Source organism: Anguilla anguilla, chromosome 2 (genome assembly GCF_013347855.1).
Source record: "Anguilla anguilla isolate fAngAng1 chromosome 2, fAngAng1.pri, whole genome shotgun sequence".
Taxonomy (NCBI): domain Eukaryota; kingdom Metazoa; phylum Chordata; class Actinopteri; order Anguilliformes; family Anguillidae; genus Anguilla; species Anguilla anguilla.
Window position 1 is genome coordinate 9758947 of NC_049202.1, and position 24233 is coordinate 9783179.

Below are 24233 nucleotides of genomic sequence, written 5' to 3' on the forward strand. Positions count from 1 at the left end.
GCAAGAGTAAATATTATTGCCATTTACAGAGTTAAAGTATTTCAAATACATGCTTATCTCCCCCTATAGTTCGCAATACGAGATAATGTTCGTACGATCTGAGTTTCTCCAAATAAATACTTTTGTATGGATGCCTAATTCCAAGGAAACTCATTTTATTCATGTTTTCAAGAAGAGCTAATTTTGCAGAGCACTCCCTTCCAAGAGGTGGCGGTAATCCAGTTTTTAGTGCGTTCACAAACGCATGCGAATTACGTCATTACGTACACTTGAAAACAACATGGCGGATTTCTAGTGTGTACGGAAACTTGTGGTCTTTCTTTACTAAAACGTAAACTGGATAGCCAAAACTTTTTGTTTAACTATCAAATTAGGTTTTTATCTCGCTAAAGACTGTTAGCATTTGGGCGTTGTTAGGACGAAACGTGTGTGTTGCCTTACCTCCAGTTGGCTAACTGTCGTTATCTTCTGTTAGTTCGGTTTCTGTTGTACAGTGATAGCTAATTGTTTGTCCTGAAACTTTGCTTCTCGAAAATATAAAATCAGACGCGCAAAATCATGGAAGTTTTTGTAACCGATTTTTCAATGCGACTTTGCCAAGTCCACCTCTCATTTGGTGCTTCAGTCGGGGATTTAACACATGTCCTCTCTCGCGAGCGGGTGAGTAAAATTATTTGAATAAATCTATCTATTTTAACCCATGTCCTAAATTTAATAGTTAAGCTTGAGGCTACTGGTTACTGATGGTTAACTGTAACGAAATTGATATTTCAGCAGTTGGCTGTCTAGCTTGCTGGTTAGTCGTTTGAAAAGGATGCTTTTCTTTATTGAAAGCATTTGGAGTTGTATTGAAAGCAAATGTCGGTTTTAGGGAATCCCACATACGGACTTCTATGTGAAGAGCAACGGACGGCTGTTGGGGGAAGATGAGGAACTCCAGACGGGAGGGTGGTATCGGCTGGAGCCGCGGCTTTGTGGAGGGAAAGGAGGTCTGTAGCTAGCTAACGTTAGCCGTATAATTAAAGTTATTTCATGAATGTATCATACCGCGCATTCACATCTTTAAGCACATTATAGACGCAGATAAAAGCTGCGGGGCCACTTTGTGTACAGTTATTTTAAGCACATGACAATTTATTAGTAATTAACTAGCAGAGACAAGAAAAAATTAGGACTACATAGTCTTAGGAACTTATGATAATACTATATCGTTTCACATGGTATAAATGTGTTTTATTTGAGACTGTTCTGTTTTGAGCAATTATTCTTATATTGTGCACTTCAGACAGACGCTGTTTTATCCCCGCAGGTTTTGGGTCCATGCTCCGAGCTCTGGGTGCTCAGATCGAGAAGACTACGAACCGCGAGGCGTGCAGGGATCTGAGCGGAAGGCGTCTCAGAGACGTCAACCATGAGAAAGAGTAAGAGCTGTTGTCTTCGGTTCCAGCTCCTCTATATCCGTCACAAGAAAAAGAAACCTGAGTCTGTTGATCACTGTCACCCTTTATCGTGTAGCTGCAGAACTGGTTCATTCTTATGTTTTTTATGCTGATTTACGTCCCGCCGACAGGATGGCAGAGTGGCTGAAGAAGCAGGCCGATCGCGAGGCGGAGAAGGAGCAGCGTCGTCTGGAGCGGCTGCAGCGAAAGCTGGCGGAACCAAAGCACTACTTCAACGACCCCGAGTATGATAAACAGTGCCAGGACATTTCCGAGCGCATGGAGGAGTCCATCAAAAAAGGTACCAAACTTTTCTTTCCTTCCTTCTCTCTTGATTTTAGAGAGGTCTTTTTGTCCCATTGCTCATGAGACACTAACTTTATTTAATGAGGCTGGAGTTGGATATTCATTTGTCCTTCCTGGGAAACCAATCTGTGACAAGCTGTTCAATTCAGCCGTGCAGTCTTTCTGTAGTGTCTAGACTTATCGGCAGTGTTCAGTCTGAACTGTAGTGTTCAATTTAGCCTTGCCATGCTGTTCAGTTTAGCTGCGCTGTGATGTTCAGTTTAGGCTTGCTGCAGTGTTCAGTTTAGCCGTGCTGGAGTGTTCACTGTTGCTCATCGTGTGACAGGTCTGCAGGCCTCATCGAGTGGAACATCAAGAGTCTCTCGGAAAAGACCCTCCCCTCACGGGGCGGACCCTGGGAAGAGGCCACGTATCTGGTGAGTCTGCTTCAGTGGAACAGCTATGCGTGCCTCTCTTGTTTATAAACCGTCTTTTAAGCAGATCTGGTGCTTCAAGATCAAGGGGCATTTTCCACTCATTTTATGTCTTTGAGATGAGAATGGTAAAGTAAAGATTGTCTACTTATGAAAGGTCTGAAAGGTTTGGGATGTTTCTGGCTCTGCAGGCAGAGTGGGCTGGATGATCTCTCCAGTTCTGAGGATGACAGCGAGGGCAGCGATGAGGGGACCTCCCCTTCCTCCTCCTCTTCCTCTTCCTCCTCCTCCAGCAGCTCCGCCTCCCAACCCCACAAGCCCACACAGATCCCCAGCACCTCCAGCTCCTCCCGCTCCAGCTCTTCACAGAAGTCTCTAAAGGAAACAACAGTGACTGTGGCTCAGATGGAGGCGGAGCCTGCGGCTCAGAGGGAGCAGAAGTCTGCCGTTCAGCGGGAGGAGCCTGTAGTAGAGAGGGAGGAGGAGCCTGTGGTTCAGAGGGAGGAGGAGCCTGTGATTCAGAGGGAGGAGGAGCCTGTGGTTCAGATGGAGGCGGAGCCTGCGGCTCAGAGGGAGGAGAAGTCTGCCGTTCAGCGGGAGGAGCCTGTAGTAGAGAGGGAGGAGGAGCCTGTGGTTCAGAGGGAGGAGGAGCCTGTGGTTCAGGTGGAGGAGGAGCCTTCAGCTCAGAAGGAGGCGGAGCCTGTGGCTCAGAGGGAGGAGGAGCCTGCAGCTCAGAGGGAGGCAGAGTCTGCTGTTCAGACAGAGGCTCCAGCTCCAGTTTTGAGCGAGACACAACAGATCACCCCCAGACCTGAGGAACACTCACAGGCTGAGAGCACTGCCACACCACCTGCAGTAAGTGATTGCCTGATGCTTCATGGGGGGACTGCAGTGCCTGCAGGTTAAACTCCTGTCTTGGAGGGCTGCAGTGTCTGCTGGTTTAACAGATCTTGGTCTTCACTTGGTTCAGACCCCTGAAACCAAGTGAGGTGAATTAACTGTGTTATGAGCTACTATAACTGAACAATTAATTGACCCTGCAGCACTTCAGCACCAGGGTTGGGGAAATGATTTAGCCTGAAAGTCCGTATTGTCCTTAGTAATGGGTGTAAATCACGTCTCTGTTTGTGTGGTTTGCTCTGCAGGACGTTGGGCCGCTGGACCTCCAGACTGTAGAGGGCACTGCGGAGCTGGAGGCCCTGGGGATGGAGAGGCTGAAGGCGGAGCTGATGTGTTTGGGGATGAAGTGTGGGGGTACCTTACAGGAGCGGGCAGCCCGGCTCTTCTCCGTCAGAGGCCTGGCCAAGGACCAGATCCCCCCCGGCCTGCTCGCCAAGCCCAGCAAACCCAGGAAGAAATAGAGCTGCTGGGAACCTTTCAACCCCCCCTCCCCCCCAGGAAGAAATAGAGCTACTGGGAAACCTTCAGCCCCCCCCCCCCCCCCCCAGATATGCAGGGACCCCTTCTGTACCACACACCCCTTCTTTTTTGTATCATGTGGGACATTGATTATTCTTGCACACTGGAAGGGAACTTGAGTATTTTCACAAAGCCAAAGTTCAGTTTAACTTTGAATATACAGTAAAATGTTAATGTAAATATTTAACAATTTGAAGAGTATAAGCATTCAAAACAATTGCCTGTTTTATTCTTTATATATTTTCCATGTTCTTTAAGTCGCTCCCACAAGAACATTAAAATTAGTTTCTTACGCAATAAATGTTTTGCTGTACAGACCTTTTCATATCTGATGTCATTGGTCATGTGTCCAGTATCTTTGCTTTTTTTTTTTTTTTTTTTTTTTTTTTTAAATCAGTGACTTTTATAATGTATTTTTTGGTGTCTGCGGTTTTTGTGGATCATTAAATTCTGTGACTTTGTGAAAGCACGAAGGGAGATGTGTTATGAGATGTGTCTCGATGTGTAATCAACTTTTGTTTAGATTTGTTTCAGATCGTTTCAGATTGAAAGTAAAATTGAGGAAATATTTTGTATTTTTAGCCCGAGAAAAAGCTGTTTAGCTGAGTGGGTATATAGCAGAAAGAGAAAGCATATTAAGCATATTTTCCTAAATTCTGCTGTGTGTTTGTTCGATTGGAGTCACTTGCTTACGCATTGCTATCATTCAGTCGCAGCAACACGGACTATTCTGATATGGCGATAAGTTAACAGATTTTATCTCGGACGTTCATATTCACATACACAATGCAATGCAATAAAAATAAACTCTCAATAAAAATGCAATGACTATACTGTTATTCTCCAGTAGGGGGACTGAATCCATTCTGCATCCATACAGTGCATGCATTTGGTCTTTTAGAGAAAAAAACTGCGTTTGATACGTACGCGCATTTGTGAAATACACTCGGCTTACCTGTTCGGTAGAATCTCAGACGATGACTAATCACGATGAAGCAACAAACCGGCTAGTCCGCTTGGAAAGGCAACAAACTCATCAGGAAAGCAGGCGAAGTGCATTATGGGAAGTGATGTCATGGCGGCGCCCATGTGTACAGGCAGAATGACATCTGAGCATGAATGCTGAGGGTGATCTGTACATTTAAAATGTGTTTTTATGCCACGCTTTTCGGTGGCAATGAAGTCATACATTGGTGATCGAAATAGGTAGAATATCCGGTAAGTCTGTCTTATGGTCTTCAAGGGCTTTCTTTTATAGCCTTGTCAGCAAGCTTTCTAACCAAAGTTAGCTAAGTTACAGTAACGATGTTGGAGGCTAACTTGGTAGTTAACGTTAATATCAAGTCAATTTTAGAATAAGGGGATACATGAAGTGTACAGTTCACGTCCTTTGCGTTATTCAAGCAGATCTTTTTGTTGGCAATGTACTCAAATATCCCATAATTTGCCCCCCGAATTTACTAGAACTACCAAGAGTTTAACAGAGCTAAATTAAGTCTTTGAATTGAACTAGGATCTATCGATAATGCCTGAGTTTTGCGTGGACAGAGCTAAACTGACCCAACTAGCTCCCAAGCGAATTGTCAGTAATTGTATAGGTCTTGTTAGCCTACTTGAAATCGCAAGATGCGGTCGGTTGGGTGAATTATGTGATCTGTGGTAATACACAACAGCAGACTATTTGGTACTAAACAAACTATATGCATAAGCTTTTCTAAGTACAAACCATTGTCTTATTCCCAGTGATGATTACCGTCAGAGCGCTGCACCGGGTGATGCGAGTCCTGCGCTCTCGTACGACGGTCGGCCTGGCGCGCGCGCCGTGCTGCGATATGATGCACCTGGCCCAATGTAGAACACTGGCGACACAATGCGTCAGCATTCTCCCTCTGTCATACCCTAACTGGACCTGGACCCCTCCACACACCCGGCATCACACCCGGCTCCTGGCCACCAAGCATGTAAGAGCTCCGTCCCGAGCAGTTCGTTCTGCAGTGGATCACTGTACAGATTCTGTCAGATCTGCACGACCACGGATACCCTATATATTCGCAAAGTGACACATTTTCTCATCCAAGGAAATTATGCAGGCGTATGTTCAGTATCGGGAGCAGAGAAACCAATACTGTAAACAGTGTTACTCATGGACTAAGTAATACCAGTAATGAATCTAACATAAATTATCTGATTTTGGGGACAGAAACCAAAGAATACCACTGCAGTCCGAGGTCAGGCTTGACTTTACTTGCTATAGCACTGTGTAAATGAATTTACCATCAAATTGAAGTATTTTTCTCTGTGTTATGGTCAGTTGTGAGTAATTAAGAAACCAAATTGAGGCCAAACACATTTGACGTGTTCCAAAGCCTCTGTACTTCATCCCTCTATATTAAGTCCTGCAGAAATGGAGCAGAATATTTCTTCAGACAGTCAGTGTGTGTATTGGCCTACTTCTGAACATAATGTGCCATAAGCGCAAACATTAAAATCTTTGCTGTTGGTTGAAAGCACCTGACACCCCAGGGTTTTCTGTATGCGAGTAGTTGAGATTTTTTCATTGAGGGTTTGATGCCTCCTTCAGGGCAAGAGCCCAGGAAAACCCCAGGGAAAGAAGGAAGCTGGAAAAACTCCAAAAAAGCCAAAACAGAAGCAGGAGAAACAGGAAGTGGAGATTAAGCGGCGCATGACGGTGTCTGAGCTGGCTCAAGCCATGAAGAAAGATGTCGGTATGTCCACTCGCTGATTTCCTTTGCCCCAGAGTCTGGGAGCTGCGCATAAACAGTAGTTTAAACCGAGAGAAACACGAAGCACTCCTGTGGGTAACAGCAGGCTTACTCCCCCGAAAATAGGAGTGAGCCGGAGAGAGAATCAGGTGCCGGAGGAAAACCACAGTTGGTATTTTACAGACTATGAAATTTAAAACTGGCCTCACTTCACTCCAAAGGCTAAGTTTGTCTTTGGAACCTGAAAATTGAAGTGAAGATTGTGTTGCAAGTATGGCTGGTTTCACAGTTTACTTTAGTCTAAAACGGTGCTTGTGTTATGCCTCCTACCCAAAGTTCTGCCTAAGAAAACCGTAGACCTTATTTTCGGTGCCTGCTTCTCTCCTAAGATCACGTGTACGAGGCTCTGCTCAACACCTCTATGGACCTGGACTCCCTGGAGCCCGACTCGCTGCTGACAGAGGAGTGGATCAAAGAGACCGTGAAGAAGTCTGGGATGAAGTACAAGTGGGCCAAACTGAGCGAGAGCAAAGTGAGGGAGGACAAGGACGTGGAGAGACAGTAAGGTCCTTTTGGCCCCTGTCGGCTTTTTGGTTTTTACTCTGGGTTTCTGGCCTTTCTGTCAGTTCTGCTTTTGGTTCTGTCACCAGCATCATAACATAATCACAGTGCTTATATGGAAATACAATGTTAAATATATTTTTTAAATAAATTGAATTATATTATATCATTTATATGATGCACTCTGTTTTCATAAGGGCAAGTGTCTATCATAATCTGGAGTAGCTGCTCCTCATGTATCACCAAAGGCCAATATCACTGAAGCAAGATGGAACCCAATCAGCTCTCTGCTCCATTATTCTGTTTAACCAGATTACACCTTCTTCCAGTATACAGTGTATGAGAGTTTGGTGGGGTAGGTCAGTGATTGTGTGTGTGTGCATTTTGTGTGTGTGTTTACAGACCTCCTCCAGACCCAGCAGTGCTGGTGTCTCGCCCCCCTGTGGTGACCATCATGGGTCATGTGGACCATGGTAAGACCACCCTGCTGGACAGCCTGAGGAAGACCCAGGTGGCAGCCTCCGAGGCCGGGGGGATCACCCAGCACATCGGGGCCTTCCTGGGTAAAGACTCCCGTGGGTAGGGGCCTACAGTGGCAGTAGGTGGGACCTTTGTGTCAGTGGGAGGGGTGTAACACGCATGCCCTAATATTCAAGGGCTGCAGATTTGATTGGCGAGTAAAATCGTTTCATTGAAAGTTTCTTGGGACCCAGAGTTTAAGGGATATTCAAATATATATTTAGTCTAACCTCAGTTTAAGCTATACCCTGGAACTCCAAAGCTGGACTAGATGAAAAACATGACAGAATGCTGAAATTTGAACAGTGCTAAACTGCCACTAGCGATAAATTCAGGCTGGAATGCTCTATCGGAAAGCCCAGGTAAATTGTTTGTATGTGTGCGGAGTTCATGACCCTTTTCAGGCTGTGACCCTTGACTCTTGTCCCATGCAGTTCAGCTGCCCTCAGGTGAGAAGATCACCTTTCTGGACACGCCGGGGCATGCGGCCTTCTCCGCCATGCGGGCCCGAGGTGCCCTGGTCACCGACATCGTCATTCTGGTGGTTGCCGCGGACGACGGAGTGATGAAGCAGACTGTAGAGTCCATACAGCACGCCCAGAAGGCCAAGGGTACATTACACTACATTACCTCACAGTGCATTACACTCCATTACATGACAATATACTCCAGTGAATTGCATTACAATTTATTGCCTTGTATTATATTACTGTACATTATATTACTGTGTATTATATTACAGTACATTATATTGTAACATGTTACAGTGCATTACAGTGCAGTATAGTACCTTACAGTGCCAATGGTTATATGTGTTTGTGTGTTGCAGTGCTGCTTATTGTGTGTGTGTGTGTGTGTGTGTGCATTGCGGTGCCGCTGATTCTGCGTGTGTGTGTGTGTGTGCATTGCGGTGCCGCTGATTCTGTGTGTGTGTGTGTGTGTGCATTGCAGTGCCGCTGATTCTTTTTGTGTGTGTGTGTGTGTTGCAGTGCCCATCATCGTAGCGGTGAATAAGTGTGATAAGTTTGAGGCGGACCCAGCGCGGGTGAAGCGGGAGTTGTTGGTGCACGGTGTGGTGTGTGAGGAGCTGGGGGGCGACGTGCAGGCCGTGCACGTGTCTGCGCTGAAGGTGAGTCTCCTGCCCTTCCACCAATCAGCTGCTTACCTACACCCTTCCACCAATCAGCTGATTACCTCCACCCTTCCACTGACCTCTGCCATTCTTTACACTCAGCAGATTATTAGCTCCATATTATAAAGGTCTATATGAATATTCATTAAGGAGGCGGGGCCAAGTGCAGTATTGTGGTCATGGCTGTTCTGTACTGTAATACTACAGAAGAACCATTGCCAATCAGGACCTCCTGTAGTACAGCAGCAGAGTGGACAGAAGGAGTGTGTGAGTGTGTAGAGTCTGTGGCGGGGTTTCGGTCAGCTTGCATCTTCTCATTCTTCAGGGGGAGAACCTTCTGGAACTGGCGGAGGCCACAGCGGCCCTGGCGGAGCTTCTGGAGCTGAAGGGCGATCCCAAAGGGCTGGTGGAGGGAACCGTCATTGAGAGCCACACCAACAAGGGCAAAGGGTGGGGCCAATGCAGACCTGCATCATATGTCATGCATCACCTGACCTGCAGGACCTCACGCACAAACCTGCGGCACCTGACCTTAGTGAAATCATGCACAGTTCTGTGTAACATGACCTGGGTTACATGACCTGAATGACATCATACACACACCTGTGTCACATGACCTGAGTGACATCACGCACAGACCTGCATCACATGACCTGGGTCACATGTGCATCTGAAATATTTTAACCCTATTAAAGGAAACTGTTATCGATCACTCCACTGTTAAAATGCAATATTTTTGTGGTTGTCGACACATTTTATGGGTTGTTCTTCTCCGCAGCCCCATTACTTCGGCGATAATCCAGCGTGGGACCCTGAAGAGGGGCTGTGTTCTGGTGGCGGGGAAGGCCTGGGCCAAAGTGCGCTTCCTATTTGACGAGAACGGGCTGGCGATGAATGAGGCGGGGCCCAGCGTCGTCGTGGAAATTGCAGGATGGAAGGAGCTGCCCTCTGCAGGGGACGAGATCCTGGAGGTGGAGTCTGAGGTGAGGAGGGGGCGGAGTCTGAGGTGAGGGGGGTGGAGTAAGAGGCAAAAAGGGGGTGGAGTCTGAGGTAAGGAGGGGGAGGAGTCTGAGGTGATGAGGGGTCAAGTCTAGGGTCAGGAGGGACACAAGCCTTGGAGCTGGATGCTGGATGGGGATGTGATGAACTGTAATAACACTGTGGCCCCCGCAGCAAAGGGCCCGGGAGGTGGTGGAGTGGCGGGAGTACGTGGAGGAGCAGGAGAAGGAGAAGCAGGACCAGCAGGTCATCCAGGCCAAACAGCAGGAGCACCTGGAGAGCTACAGGAAGGACAGGGAGGCGCTGGCCCACCTGACCTGGTACCAGAGGAGGCGCGTCCGTTACAAAACCGAAAAACACCTCATGGCCATGAGGCCCAGTGAGAAAGCCGAGAGAGAGGAGCTCACCCTGCCCCTCATTATCAAAGGTACAGACACACTGAGCATAGACACACAGCACTGACACGCTGAGCATAGACATGCAGCACAGACACGCTGAGCACAGACGCGCAGTACAGGCACTGAGCACAGACACAGTACACATTGAGCACAGACACACAGTACAGACCCACACAACACAGACATGCAGTACAGACACACAGTAATGTGTGAAGAGGCCGTTTAATTTACTATAGATCCTGACAGGGGAACAGAGAACATGGAGAGAGCTCCATGCAGGCAGTCAGACCACAGACAGAACCTGCTAGGTGTGGGAAATGGATAAGAAAGCAAGGGAACATTTAAATGAGTTTGAACACGACCATGGTCTTCTGAGTGTAGCACGCTAACAGGAAGGACTGGGCCTGGTTTGTGTTGCTAGGCGACATGGACGGTTCATTGGAGGCCATCTTGGACATCCTGGAGACTTATGACGCGGATGAGCAGTGCCAGTTGGACGTTGTGCATTTCGGAGTCGGGGACATCTCTGAGAACGACCTCAACCTGGCTGAGACCTTCTCCGGTGAGCTTTTACTGTGTTACATTCTCATCCAGAGTTACTTAATATACACGCTGTTTATACCTCTGGCTGTCCACTGAAGCAATTTGGGTTAAATACCATGCTCAAAGCCAGAATTGCAGTGCCCCATTTGGGAATCATACCTGCAACCACTTAGTTACAAGCCCAGTTCCCTAACCATTACACTACATTACCAGCTCAGTTCCACCCTTCCTCTATAGACTGGCCAGTCTGGGACTAGCTTTAGAAGAGCTGTGCGTGATGACCTGGTAGAAGGGTTAGTTTCTTGGTTAGTTTCCATTCAGTCATTCAGAATTTTTAACCTGACTACTTTTCACTAAGTAATCTTCAAACTGCCTTTCCTTGTACTTGGAATTATCTCTCCACAAACATACCTTACACCCAGAAATGGCATTGCTCAAATTTGGCATTACATCAGTATGTCACCCATTTTTGTATCACTCATTTTTGAGTCACTTAGTATATTTTAGCGTCAAATGGACCAGTCTGCATGTGGTGCTGTTCCTCAGGCACAGTTTACGGCTTCAACGTGAAGGCGAGCAGGCCCATCCTGCAGAGTGCGGGGAAGAGAGGCATCCCCGTCAAACTGCACAACGTCATCTACAAGCTCTTCAACGACCTGAAGGACGAGCTGAGCAGCAGACTGCCGCCCACACTGGAGGAGAACGTGATTGGTGCGTTCCCCAGAGCGTCAGAGATAACGCTCCGCCCCTCTCTTCTTGCACCGGACATTAGTAGCAAACAATGTTACAGACAAAAAACAAGAAGAGAATTGGGTTGTATTGGTGAAAGACCAGCAGGGATTTCGCTGGTGCGTAGGTAATCATGTTTGTCCCTCGTGTGGGCGGGACATGCTCTGAACGCAGTACTCGTGCTGTTTTTAGGGGAGGCATCCGTGCTCGCCACATTCGAGGTGACGGAGGGGAAGAAGAAGGTGGGGGTCGCTGGCTGCAGGGTGCAGAGGGGGCTGCTTGACCGGAGGATGAAGTTTCGCCTCATTCGCGGCCGAGACGTCCTGTGGGAAGGTAGGCCAGCTGCAGATGGTGTCCCCCACAGGGGGGCTCAACCCCAATGACAGGCCCAGTTTCCCTAACCGCTATCTTACACAGCCAATCTCCACAGTTATGTCTCGTGTATATGACACACTTCCCCTTTCCCATTTCCTACTTCCTGTCGTCCTCCAGGCTCCCTGACGACGCTGAAGCACCACAAGGACGCGGTGACGACGGTGAAGACGGGCATGGAGTGCGGGCTCTCCCTGGACCAGGACGTGGACTTCAGGCCCGGAGACGAGATCATCTGCTACGAGGAGACGGAGAAGCAGCAGACGATCCCCTGGGACCCTGGGTTCTAAGGACTGCGTTGGGCGTGGCACTCACAGACTGAACATTTCCCCCCTCAAATACGCTTACGCACCAGACAGATCTGAAGAGATTCAACAGAAGATGGTGTAAAATACCACTATGTCCATATTTTTTTGTTGTGAATTGCATCACTGAATCTGCAGCAAAGTGATGAAAATTGTAAATAATGTGCTCAGGTAATAAATTAAAATGACACAATGTGGTGAGGGGTTTTCACTGAATGCATTGGTGGAGGAAAACCCCACTGTGGTTCTGGGACACTCAGAGGAACCTGCCTTTAGCCCCAATACTTGCCCAGTTACAGCTGAATGTTTCAACCTTAGTGACAGAGGTAGAAAATATAATCAACATATTTGCAAACTAATGCTTTTTCTGTATATTTTACAGTGCACAGATCAGGTAAGAGCACAAGATGGGTTTAAAAAAAAAAAAAAAAACCTATTGTTACTGAGTGCAGACTACAGTCAACATCAAAATGACAGTTAAATTGAATGACTGCTTCTGTATAAGTGCTTACGAGTTGTGGTAATTGGCCATTGCAGTGACAGCAGCTATCATACTTTCTGCGACTCAGCCCTCTGTGCAGAATTTTCTGTAAACAGCTTCTTGCCTGATGGCGTTCTGATCTGAACCGGCCAGAAAACTGAAAACATATCACGCAGACACTCATTTGGAGCAGGCAGCAGCAGGCCAGCCACACCCTTTTTATTTTGCTTTATGGTTTACAGAGCATAAAATGGAGGGTTGCTGGTAGTCCGGGGGGGGGGGGGGGGGGAGGTGGTGGTAGGGATGGGTGGGGCCCTGCAGCAGCTGGCTCTGCTCTCTCACTTGTCCTCGGGTTTGTTCAGGCAGTAGGTTAGACAGCACTTCCCGCAGTACTGTCTGTCGAAGTGGCTGGCCATGAACACGCCCGCCCCGCACTCGTCCGCGGGACATTCCCGCCGCAGACGGTGGATCTTTCCATTCTCGTCAACCTGGAGGGGAGGGAGGAGCCAGGGTGAGGGACGCGCGTTCCTGGGGGAGTGGCCTTTTTCTCTGAACTTCAACACAGAGCTGATTAAGTAAATCCACTTCTATGACTGTTTCCATTTCAGATCGATATTTTATTACTTTTTACAGGAGGGCTATTAGTTTTAGCTGTTTTGCATATTCATTGGAAAAGGAACCCATTTCAACTCCAAAACAATTTTTGATAAATTCTCACTCCACAGCAGGACAGGGAAATGCATGCCTAAAAACAGACAGGCCCCAGAGCAGGAAGTGAGCTTGTACCTTGTAGTACTTGAGCACTGCCAGCTTGACCTTCTTCCTCTTGTGTTTGTTCTTCTTGGGTGTGGTGTAGGACTTCTTCTTCCTCTTCTTAGCACCACCGCGCAGCCTGAGCACCAGGTGCAGTGTGGACTCCTAGAGTTGAAGACCTCACAGTCAGCACCACAAACCGCAGTCATACCACGGTCAGCATCACAAACCACAGTCATGCCAGTCAGCATCATAAAATATCCATAGGTTGGGAATTTTCAACAAAGGTTCAGGGACTCTCTAAAGTAGAGTTTTTTTCATCATGAAAGCAGGGGTAACAACCCTGTTCCAGGAGATCCACTATCCTATAGGTTTTCATTTCAACTCCAATTTGGCTCACTGGATTCTACTAATTAATAGCTAAACAAGATCTCTAGCTGTTGAATTAGGTGCTTTGTTAGGGTTATAGTGAAAACCTACAGGATGGTAAATCTTCAGGAAAAGGGTTGGTTACAACTGATGTAAAGTTTAGGAGGGAGTCTCATGCTGACTACAGCCACAGTCTTTGGTTTTGGGTGCTTTTAAATTTGAGAGAAACCTGTGTCAGTATTCAAAGTGAGAAAGGGGTACAGTAACCCACCTTCTGGATGTTGTAGTCAGACAGGGTTCGTCCATCTTCCAACTGTTTCCCCGCAAAGATCAACCTCTGTTGATCGGGTGGGATTCCTACAAGCACAGTAAGCCTGTTCACCGAATTGGCAATGAAAACTCTAACCAAGGAGTTTAATTAATTAACCAACCAAATTGCATCAGCATTAAACAAGCATTTCAAGAGAAAATGAACCACATAATAAAATAAAAATAAAATACTCATGTCAATAACCATCTCGTTTTTATTTAGAACACAACTCCTTACCTTCTTTGTCCTGGATCTTAGCCTTGACATTTTCTATTGTATCTGAAGGCTCAACCTGTTAAAATGCAAAGTGAACATTAGACTAATTGCGGACATAACATCAACCTACTCTAAAGATTTGACATAAAACACTCCAGAGGGAAGCTACACAGGCAAAATAACTTTATACAAAGACGATAATGACCTCTGCTTTATGCTATAAACAGTAAGTAGTTACTATTTTTTAACTAACGCGTCACATTCACCCGCAGAAACGCATGGCTCTACATCTGTCAGTCTTGTCAAGACTGTCAAAGAGTGTGAACATTGCCACACCTACCAAACCGTGAGCCAGCAAGCTAACTCGATGACACTACTGGATAACGCTAACTACCCACCGCAACGTTAATTATAATCAGCCAATGTTAGAGACCAAAATGATTACATTATGACATGGAACACGGAAGTTAGCAACTGACAGCTATCGTTAGCTACAATGTCTCAGTACCGCTAACCATTACAGCAAAATTAAGTTTAAGAGAAGATTAAGAAAAGTGGTTCCTAAATTGCGCAAGATGTCTCCACGTTTGATAACACTGAACTGACTGTTATTTTAGTGAAGTAGCTGGGCATTAGCCAAGTTATATTGCATTTTTATTGCACTGGCTGGCTAGCTAGCTAACGTTCGGTATCCAATAGCCAATTTTTCACCAATGCACAAGAAGTGTAACTAACGAATAGTCCCGAGGGTTAATTTCCATTTTTCCACACAGAGCAGAACATGAACTGTAGAATTCAGTCTGTATTGGGAATAAATGCAACCACTGTTACACATACGCTAACTCCACATTAATTCACCTACTTTTGCTAGGATAACTAGTCAGCTAGCTAGCTAAACGTGTTCTTCGTGCATGGCAAACGCCAGCTGACGGTATCACCATACTGGTCACTCACCTCTAGGGTTATAGTCTTCCCCGTGAGGGTTTTCACGAATATCTGCATTTTGAACCCGGAGCCACCTGCAGACAAGAATGAAGATTATCCCATTTTGATCTTGACAACATATTTAATGAAAATAAACTATATAAATTTGATTGAATAATTAACTCCTTAGCCAGAGAGAACTGACTCACCACGGCCCTTCGCTACATGCGGATCAGAAGGAGGGGGCCTTTTCCCTGCAGCACGGGTGCGCAGGGCGCGGATAGTCGTCTGCAGCGATGCCTGTTTGTATTATTTTATGCCTCTAACCCATGCTCTAACTTCTAACTAGCAGAAGGTGGCGGTAACGCACCTTTAACGACAACGCTTGGTCACTGGCGTGATGAATGCATTTTCTCCGTCAAACGTATCTGCTATATGGGGAGGTTAAATGACGAAGAAAAAAATATCTATTTTTTTCTTCCATTCGGCTCTTTCTACCTGCACCTCTGCTCAATGCCAGCTGGCAGCCTGTAGATGGCTGGTGAGTGAGTACAACCTGCCAAAAGCCAAGCTTTGATTGATACATTTAATTATTCCCCTTGCTGTCTGAACATTTCAGAGATCCCATTTATCGCTGAACCTATTTGTCATGCGTGTCTTTAAAGTTGTAAAATGTGAATTTCTGTAGGTTCTTCGTTTGTGTCTTTTCATTCATACTTATTCTCAGAGAAAAACACACATACGCCTCGTAAGTCATGTTATAGCCTAATATCACAGGTTCTGGTTAAGTTCTTTCAGATCATTTAAAAACTGACTGAAGCTGAAGAAACATGTGAGATCTGGATTGTCCCCGCCCTACTCAAGTGGCTTGTGAATTGACTGCGCTTTGTGTGACTGTTATTTGAAGTGGCTGTGAGCTTTCCCTTTAGGTGAAGGCTTATCTGGGCCATGTTACCTTGAGAGAACAGGCCTTAATGCTGATGCTGTGTCCTGCCTGACGCCCAAACAGATGTCTTGGAGTCTTAAGCGGCAAGTTATGGAAGGAGTAGTTATGTAGAATGGGTTTGTGTAAAGCGACAGTCACAAGAGGGCGCTCTTGAGTCAAACCTCACCCTTTCCCGATCTGATACAATGCGCCATTGGCAGGACTACAACACAACTACTGCATAGCACAAACCGGCAACGCATCACTGTTTGAGGTTAAATTCCATGATTGATTCATTGGACCACTCACAATTATGGATTTTCTCTTTTGTGAATGTGCACGTAATTATTTGAATGTGAGGCTCTGAGTTTTAATTAAACAGACAAACCACCACTAGGCAGCTAATGAAGAACATTTTCATAACATTGTTGTGATGGCCAGCTTTTGGGCAGTGCAATGTCAGCCGTGTTCTGCCTTTTGATTTAGTACTGGGTGACAGGCTATTTCTAAGGGTCTTGCAAAAATAGCCTAGTGGAAATAACCGTCATCATACAAAAAAAAAAAAAAAAACAGCGTAGGCTTGAAAATTGGCGGGGCATAAATGCGTTTTCCGCATTTGTCAGCCACCTCAAAGAAAATGTCAATCTGTTTTCCACGGCGGAGGGACGGTAATGAGGAGCGAGCGGTTGTGCTGGCAGCGGGCTTGTCTTTGTGTTGCGTGCAGCTATGTCGCGGGGAGTTTAAAGACTCGGAGGCGCGCACACAGGCCCCGTCTGTGTTCCTCCCGCACAGAGGACTCTTTGTGGTCCTGATGGGAGATTTATGTAAATGCGAGACAGCAGAGTCAATACAGCCCCCTTTGTGCACAAACACAGCCCACGGCCTCGACCATTCTGCCCTGCTTTCCTCTTGCTCTGCTCAACCAGCACCGTTTTAAAACCTCACCAAACAACTCGCAGACGGCTCGGGTTCAAATTTAAAACCCACAACAGATCATTTGCAGTAAAAGAACAGAAGAGGTAAAAAAATAAAAAATAAATTAAAAAAAACCCAGAAGCTTCTGGTTTGCCTGGATGCTGTTCCTTTGCTCATCTATAGGTCTTAAAATGAACCAGACTCACCAGGGGGCTCATTTCTGATGCGGAGGAGTGGCTCTCTGGGGCGAAGGTCTGACTCACACCACTAAATGAAGACTGATATCATCAATAGTCTGAGGCCAGAGGCTTGTGCGCAGTATGACTAAAAGCAAACGGTCTTCATGACCAAATACACTTGGGTGTTCATGTCATAGGGTTGAGCAGGAGTCACCAAACAGGCTACAAACACAGTGCTTAAAAAAAAAAAAAATCATAGTGCTAAAGATTTTCAGAACATTGCTCCATTAAAATACCTCTGTCTAATGCACAAATGGTCATACATGGTGCTTTTAAATCACAACCACAACATTTACACTTTTGTTATTGCCATAATAGCAATTTGGACCAATAAGGACAAGACAAAGAACTCAGGAACACAAGTAATATCTGTACACTTGCAAAATACCCATCTGCAAATTCACCTGGTTTTCAGGCCTCTATGCTGAAAGCTTTTTAACTGCAATCTCAGAATGCTCAGCCACTGACAGGCCTTAACCTGGGAAAGTGAATGTCAGCGAATGTCAAAGATGTAGTGTAACATTAACTTATGAAGGTAAATGTTCATTCATTTGAACACAACTAACCACAGGGTTCGATCAGAAGGCAGTGTGATCCTTCAGACCTGTTGGCAGAAACGTTTTTATGACCAGTTCAGTTCAGTGACCTGGATGAGCTGCTGGAGGAGATGTGTGCTGCCCTGTTTGAGCTCTTATTCACGGCCAAACGCACTCCTGAGGCCCAGTTTGTATCTGGCCCATAAATTAAATAGGCTGGATATTAATATTGATCAGAAAGCTGTTTGTCTGCCTCTGAATAAGAGATTAATATTTATACTCTCATATGCGATCAAACTGTTTCTAATTTAAAGCCTGTTTTGGTGCTCCACTGGTGTAAACACTAGCCAGAGATTATTGTCAGATCCTCTGTGGTCCGTTCATATTTCATTCCTTATGTTTAAGATCTTTTCAGTGTGTGTGTGTGTGTGTGTGTGTGTAATAGTGTGTATGTGTAGTGTGTGCGTCTGTGTGTGAATGTGTGTGTGTATAGTGTGTGTGTTTGTGCCTGTGTGTGTATAGTGTGTAGTGTGTGTATAATGTGTGTGTGTGTGTGTGTGTATATTGTGTAGTGTGTGTATAATGTGTGTGTAGTGTGTAGTGTGTGGGTGTGTGTAGTGTGTGCGTTTGTGTGTACAGTGTGTATGTATAGTAATGTATAGTCTCTTGTGCTGGGTTTTGGCGAGTCATTGCTGCCAGGCAGGACAGACAGGGCTGTATGAGTCTGCACCTGCAGTGAGACAGAGTGCAGCAGGGCCTCACATCGCAGCGTCTCACCGCAGCTCATCCACCTGCTGGAGATCACCACCCACTGCACAGAACCTGCTAGCGCAGTGCAACACTTCTGCAGCGTCACGGCAACGTCCCTCCAGCACTCTGGCAACGTTATTGGCTGAATAAAAAGGGCTAAGAATGAGCCAGGCTGTTCTGCCTGCAGGTTGTCAGACACACAGGCGTGATTCACTCACTGCCACGCCCACCTCCGAACCACCCCTCCCTGCTGCCGCGCTCCCCCACCCTCTCCCTGCTGCCACACCCACCCCCCCCCCCCCTCCCCTCCCCTCCCCCACTCCCTCACCCCCTCCCTGCTGCCATCGCTCCCCCAGTCACTCTGAGCATGCTGGGATACGCCACTCCCAGCACGCTTGTATCTATAGCGGCTGGTCGATGTACTGAGCGGATCGCTTGGCTCTTATCCTCCCCGGCATTAAGGGTGATGTGAAGAGGACTGTGATGCAGGACTCTGCTCGGCTCGGCTCTGAAGGTCATGTGATGCAGACGATCTGTGTGCTGTAAGCTGCGGCCATTTCACGAGATGACGAGCGTCGGGACAGCGTCCTCTGATTCAGCCCCCGCTGCCCAGCAGAACAACCCCCGGGGGCAGCAGACTACCGCGCGGGGGGGGGGGGAGGGAGGGAGACAGGGAAAGAGAGAGAGAAGGGGGGGAAGATGACAGGGAAAGAGAGAGGGAGAGAGGGGGGAGACAGTGAGCCAGGGAGAGAGGGAGGGCGTCTTTGCGAGCATGCAGCATCAGCGTTTTCTCCACCTTCCTGCTGTTGTTGATCTCTGCAGTGAAGGAGACAGCAGGCTGTGCGCATTAAAATGCAGTTTGGGCTGACGCTGTGGGGGGTGGGGGCAGAGACAGACTCCACACTCACAGAGGGAGGTAGAGAGGGAGGGAGCGAGGGAGGGAGTGCGGAAGAGGGCGATGCTGAGAGGTGTGTCCCATCACTTCTACGGTGTGCAGATATCGGGGTGATATTGCGTGCGTGTGCACTGACTAGACACAACATCAGCTGACACGCTCAGACACACTCTATTACTGTGTTACCTACACACCCACAAACAACTAAGGCTCCTCTATAAACCTTTCACATTAGATGCATCAACTCTGACTCTATGACATGCATTTTTAATATGAGTGTATGCTAATGTATCCAAAATGTCTGCTGTTTATTTAAGAAAGTACCTATTATTTTCAGACTCACTCTTTTATGCAAGTTACAGTTGAACGTATGCAGCAATGATTACCATTATCATTTTTCAGTATACCCAAAAGAGGAAAGCAACATCGACTCGGATGTTTGTGCTGTTTGATTGATGTAATCTTCACATAAATTAATTGGTAAAATAATGTTAAATTAATGCAGGCACACACATTTGAATTAATTATAAAATACCACAGTTAAACATGATGACTGAGGTGCTCAAAATGGTTTGATGTCTTAGACCTTGTCACACACAGCCACATACTCCTTTGAGATACTTGAAGAGCAGGATGTAACTTTAGCTCTGTGTTCATCTCTTAAAACAAACTGTATTTCACTGGCAAACAACTGGCACTAATGCAGCCATTCCCCTCTCTTTCTCACTACGCAAATACAATTACAGATACAGAGATCCCCACTTTCCCAGCTTAAGGGGCTGAGGCCAATGGCTGTGGTATCTTTTTAATGGAGGAGAGTCAAAGCTCATGCCACAGAGAGCAAGTGAAGACAGACAAAAACAAACATTTCAATGACAAATTCTACAGGGCGGCAGCCTTCAGATGTTTTGCTATCTATTTGTAGAAGGGTGATTAAACCCTGAGGTATGTGGTGCTAATGAAGGAGAGATTGCTGAGGGTAACTTCAAACTGGCCACAGATGTCCTGTTCTAATGCCCTTTAAGCTTTTCCTTGGTGATTTTACATAATCCCATCCAAAAAAAAAAAGTTTTTGTTGAATTATTTTCTCTCGGCCAGGATTAAGTACTTGAAATGCCAGAGAAGTCAAGTGTTCGTAGGAAAGAAACAAAGAGCGATACAAGACCTCAGTTCACAACCGTTTCACATTTGGACTTCCAGCAGACATTTTTATCAAGAGCAATTTACACAGATTACAATTTTTACATACAATCAGTTTATACAGCGCAACATCTTTACTGAAACAATTCCGATAAAGCACCTTTGTTCAAGGGTACAACAGCAGTGCCTCATCTGGGAATCAAACCCGCAACCTGTGAGACACAGTGCTCAGTTCCCTAACCACTGCACTGCCACCATCATACAACAGCCACAGAGAGGTGTGTTAGCAGCGCTTCGGAGTAGTTTGGAGTGAAACCTGGCGGTAGTTCATATGTCCCATTCAGGAGGCAGTCCGCATTGTGTGAGGTCTCATAAACCGTTTGTAAGGACAGCACGCCGTTTCAGAAGCAGAGTCTAGAGCAGAGGTGGCTGACCCCGGTCCTGAGGAATTGCAGGGCCGGGCCTGCTGTTTCTTGTTTTTGCCTTAAAATCAGCAACCAATTCAGACCAAGGAACCAAGTGAGATGAGCTGTATAACCAACTGCTTTAATTTATGATTGAGTGCTGAGTAACAATAAAAACCAGCGGACCCAGGCTGTCCACCTCAGGCTTAGAGGAAGAACTGAAGTTCAAATGGCACGGGGCTGCTCTCTCCCTCTCTCTCTCTCTCTGTTTCTTACTCTCTCTCTCTCAATCTCACTCTCTCTCTCTCTCTGTATCTGTCTCTCTCAATCTCCCTGTCTCTGTCTCTCCCTCTGTCTGTCTTGCTCTCTCTTTCTGTCACAGCACCTGCCTGTGAGCTTTCTCCACGTTAGCACAAAATGTTCTCATTGCGGTGCTGCCATGTCCTAGCAGAGCGCTAACATGCCCATGTCGTTACCGCATGGTTACACAAACATTATATATGACTGAGTGTGAAGGGAATTTTTTTGTCCTCCATTTCACCAGGCCTGAAAAAAACATCTACAGCAAAGCCTCACTAGCTTGAATATTTTTCTTTCTGTGTGGATATCCTTGTAATAATTGCTTTTATGAGCCTGGATTATTGTTTGGTTGTAGCAGTGACAGTGTGGTTGAGGTTTTCCTGTGTTGTCTTTACAGTGACACGTCTGCTTTTCGGTTTTTCTGTTGAAAATGGTAACCCCAGCAACAGAAAAGCGATTTAAACCTTACTATTATGCCAATTCAAATGAGTCATCCTGCTGTTAATCAAAATGTCATTGTCTGCTTTTGTAACAGCACTACAAAGCTGACCCAGGTTGTAGGATAGAACCCATTACAAATTGCATTTCAAATAAATTTGTGTTTTAACCTTAATGTTTTAGCCTTAGTCATTACCACAGTGAATAGGCTGGGGCTGTGAGAGGCTCCATGCTAGGCGATGTTTGCTGTGTTCCTCATTAATAATTGATTTAACCAGCTTTTGGGTCTGTCGAGAAGGGCATAGCCGAGAGCCAGTACTCCAGCTTGAAAACTGACACCATCTCGGCCCCCAAAGTCTCTCAGCTCTGAGTGACTCATCACTGTGCGCTTCACGGCTTCCGGACGTCAAACTGCGAAGAATCAGAAAATGAAATTTCATTTTAACACGAAATGTCATGCAGTAGTGAGTTTGTATAATAAGCTGCCAGGCAGGAAAAAAAGTCCTTGTGTGCACTCTTGTGTTGCAACAGTACAGCTGTTTTGCTTGGGTTAGTTAACTGGAGTTTGCAGTGTTTTTGGGAATATGTTACGGGGGGGACTACATGTTATTATGACGTGTCTGGGTGAGGGGCCTCAACCGCCAACCAGCTAATAACCTCAAAATAAGAGAAGCACATTCCCGTAATATTCTGTGTTTGGTGTTGTTTCCTGCGGATTGCGTATTGATTCAGAGATCAGTTTGAGGTTTGCACATAGGTGGGCGTGGCTATGGAGGCCATGCAGGGGGCAGGGGGAGGGGCTCTGAGCTGTGACCTCTGACCGGCGGGAGTGATGCAGGGGTGTGCTCGCCCCAGGCTGATGCTGATGCTGGGGTTGGGGAGGAGTCAGATGGAGCTAGCGCTGCCTGACACAGTGACTATCCATCCCGCCGGGTCAGGCGGCTGCTGCGAGATGGCGGCTGATGGTCAAGGCCAGCTGTTCTGCTGAGTCGAGTCGCTGGCGCTGGTCCCGGTCCTCCTCTGCTGGGCTCAGATATGAGCGATGTCCTTCCGTACCGCCGCAGGACGTTTAAACCCCCCCCCCCCCCCCCCCCCCTTCCGCCTCGTTCTTCAAAATGAATACTTTCTATTTGGCAGACAGCGCTTTTGTATCAGTAATATCGGAAAAGGGACCTCATTGCGCTGAGTCTGGAGATAAGGCATCATCAATCCCATGGACCTCTCTGCTGGCCTTCCTGACACAGCTTACTGATGAGACTAAAATAGGGCTTGGTCCCTGATTGGCTGGGACTGAACTTCCTGATTGGCTGGGACATAACCTCCTGATTGGCTGGGGCTGAATTTCCTGATTGGCTGGGACTGAACTTCCTGATTGGGAGGGACCTAACCTCCTGATTGGCTGGGACTGAATTTCCTGATTGGCTGGGACTGAGCTTCCTGATTTGCTGATTTTTTCTCAGGGTTCTGATCTGTCTTGTGCTATGGGGATCACAGGCCACTCAAACGGGACTTATTTTATTTACCAATCTAGCAGATACTCCTATCCAGAGTGACTAAGACATGTAGGATATTTATTTTAAGCAACTCACATTATGGACCCTACTCAAGGCTAAGTCAGCAAGTGCCCCACCCCGGATGTGAACTAGCAACCTCTGAGTCACAAGCTCAGTTCCTTAACTGCTATAGTCCATAGCCATTTATGAGGTCTCTCAGCACCATATCAGAAGATGGAATGACACTATTCTGCTGAGTCATGCAGTTCCCGAATCAGAAATCCCAGAGATAGCTCTCCATTTTGGCATAACGTCTATGTGATGCTGTACCAACAACATTTTCTCTGAATCTCACATCATAAATTCAGCTGTGCCCTCCACAGAGGACACATAGCACACGCTGTTTTTCTCAGATGCGTTCTTCCATTCTCGCTGGTTCAATGACTCAAAAATAATAAACCAGAAGCTGTGGATTGCAGAGAGGGTAGATTGAGATGAGTGGGAGCATATGTGAACAAACATATTACTCGTCTGGCACACAATTTCATAAATGTCATTCTGTGATATGATATTGAATTTAAGTTTCATATGGTAAATGGTATTAGACATTAAATGCTGAAAAAACGTATCTGCCAGAGATGCTGATGTCCTCGGTGTACCAGTGATGACATCAGCAGATGCCGCTCTTTCCTGTGTATGTTTTCATTTGGCCAGCAACCGGCTGTCTCTGCATCTGCAGCGGAACAGACGTGGCTGTCTGGTGCAGGGCATTGTGGGTAAAATGTGTCTGCTGTTTGGGGGGGGGGGGGCAGCTGGTGCTCAGACCTCCGCAGACCTCTCCAGAGTATCCTGATATATTGACATGGTTACATCATCTGCCTAGCCAGACCCCGCCCACCCCTGTTAACTGTTCACCAGCTAGGTCTCTCAGCACAGAAACACACCCGTATCAGCAGACAAAGCCTGGCCATGGAACTTGCTTCATAAACCAGGCTTTATCCCTCAAATTCCCATTCTGCACAAAGACATAAAATCCTAAATTTACTGAATGCATTGTTTGCATGTGTATCAAATACATTCTGAATTCTAAATGTTTTACATATAGCTTTGTGTGCTGCATTACATGGATCCATTTTAAAGTAGGAGTAACTGATATACTTTAAAATAGTGTTATTCTTGTCACACATTCAATACCATATTTATTGTATATTTATGTCTTTATATATTTATTACACTACCATTTTCATTTGAAAATGTACAATCATTTGAGGACAAACTATTGATTCC

The 24233-nt window shown here is 46.4% G+C and overlaps 3 protein-coding genes across 3 annotated transcripts; 2 read left to right on the plus strand and 1 right to left on the minus strand.

Annotated features, from left to right (window-relative positions):
* Positions 1-259: 259 nt before the first annotated feature.
* sde2 (SDE2 telomere maintenance homolog (S. pombe)) lies at positions 260-4388 on the plus strand. Its single transcript, XM_035406748.1, has 7 exons — positions 260-660; positions 872-989; positions 1310-1421; positions 1571-1740; positions 2071-2161; positions 2350-3013; positions 3304-4388. Exons 1-7 carry the CDS (start codon positions 559-561, stop codon positions 3517-3519), a joined length of 1473 nt encoding a protein of 490 aa, XP_035262639.1. The 5' UTR covers positions 260-558; the 3' UTR covers positions 3520-4388.
* A 128-nt stretch (positions 4389-4516) lies between these two features.
* mtif2 (mitochondrial translational initiation factor 2) lies at positions 4517-12051 on the plus strand. Its single transcript, XM_035406747.1, has 14 exons — positions 4517-4795; positions 5321-5538; positions 6159-6303; positions 6690-6861; positions 7264-7424; positions 7815-7991; positions 8370-8509; positions 8838-8962; positions 9291-9495; positions 9686-9938; positions 10331-10471; positions 10999-11163; positions 11374-11514; positions 11674-12051. Exons 2-14 carry the CDS (start codon positions 5323-5325, stop codon positions 11841-11843), a joined length of 2211 nt encoding a protein of 736 aa, XP_035262638.1. The 5' UTR covers positions 4517-4795; positions 5321-5322; the 3' UTR covers positions 11844-12051.
* Positions 12052-12518: 467 nt separating this feature from the next.
* LOC118219708 (ubiquitin-40S ribosomal protein S27a-like) lies at positions 12519-15209 on the minus strand. The gene is made up of 6 exons (XM_035403043.1): positions 15121-15209; positions 14942-15006; positions 14009-14063; positions 13733-13818; positions 13126-13257; positions 12519-12827 (listed from the first exon to the last, which is right to left on the minus strand). Exons 2-6 carry the CDS (start codon positions 14987-14989, stop codon positions 12678-12680), a joined length of 471 nt encoding a protein of 156 aa, XP_035258934.1. The 5' UTR covers positions 14990-15006; positions 15121-15209; the 3' UTR covers positions 12519-12677.
* Positions 15210-24233: the final 9024 nt, after the last annotated feature.

Bases quoted from the DNA above. Each gene is read 5' to 3' on its own strand.
- sde2 (XM_035406748.1), top strand. From the start codon at position 559: ATGGAAGTTTTTGTAACCGATTTTTCAATGCGACTTTGCCAAGTCCAC. The intron at 1,422-1,570 runs GTAAGAGCTGTT...TCCCGCCGACAG, and splicing joins GACGTCAACCATGAGAAAGA to GATGGCAGAGTGGCTGAAGA. The intron at 1,741-2,070 runs GTACCAAACTTT...ATCGTGTGACAG, and splicing joins GGAGGAGTCCATCAAAAAAG to GTCTGCAGGCCTCATCGAGT.
- mtif2 (XM_035406747.1), top strand. From the start codon at position 5,323: ATGATTACCGTCAGAGCGCTGCACCGGGTGATGCGAGTCCTGCGCTCT. The intron at 9,939-10,330 runs GTACAGACACAC...TTGTGTTGCTAG, and splicing joins CCTGCCCCTCATTATCAAAG to GCGACATGGACGGTTCATTG. The intron at 11,515-11,673 runs GTAGGCCAGCTG...GTCGTCCTCCAG, and splicing joins CCGAGACGTCCTGTGGGAAG to GCTCCCTGACGACGCTGAAG.
- LOC118219708 (XM_035403043.1), bottom strand. From the start codon at position 14,989: ATGCAGATATTCGTGAAAACCCTCACGGGGAAGACTATAACCCTAGAG. The intron at 14,064-14,941 runs GTGAGTGACCAG...GCATTTTAACAG, and splicing joins GGAAGACTATAACCCTAGAG to GTTGAGCCTTCAGATACAAT. The intron at 13,819-14,008 runs GTAAGGAGTTGT...CTGTGCTTGTAG, and splicing joins TAAGATCCAGGACAAAGAAG to GAATCCCACCCGATCAACAG.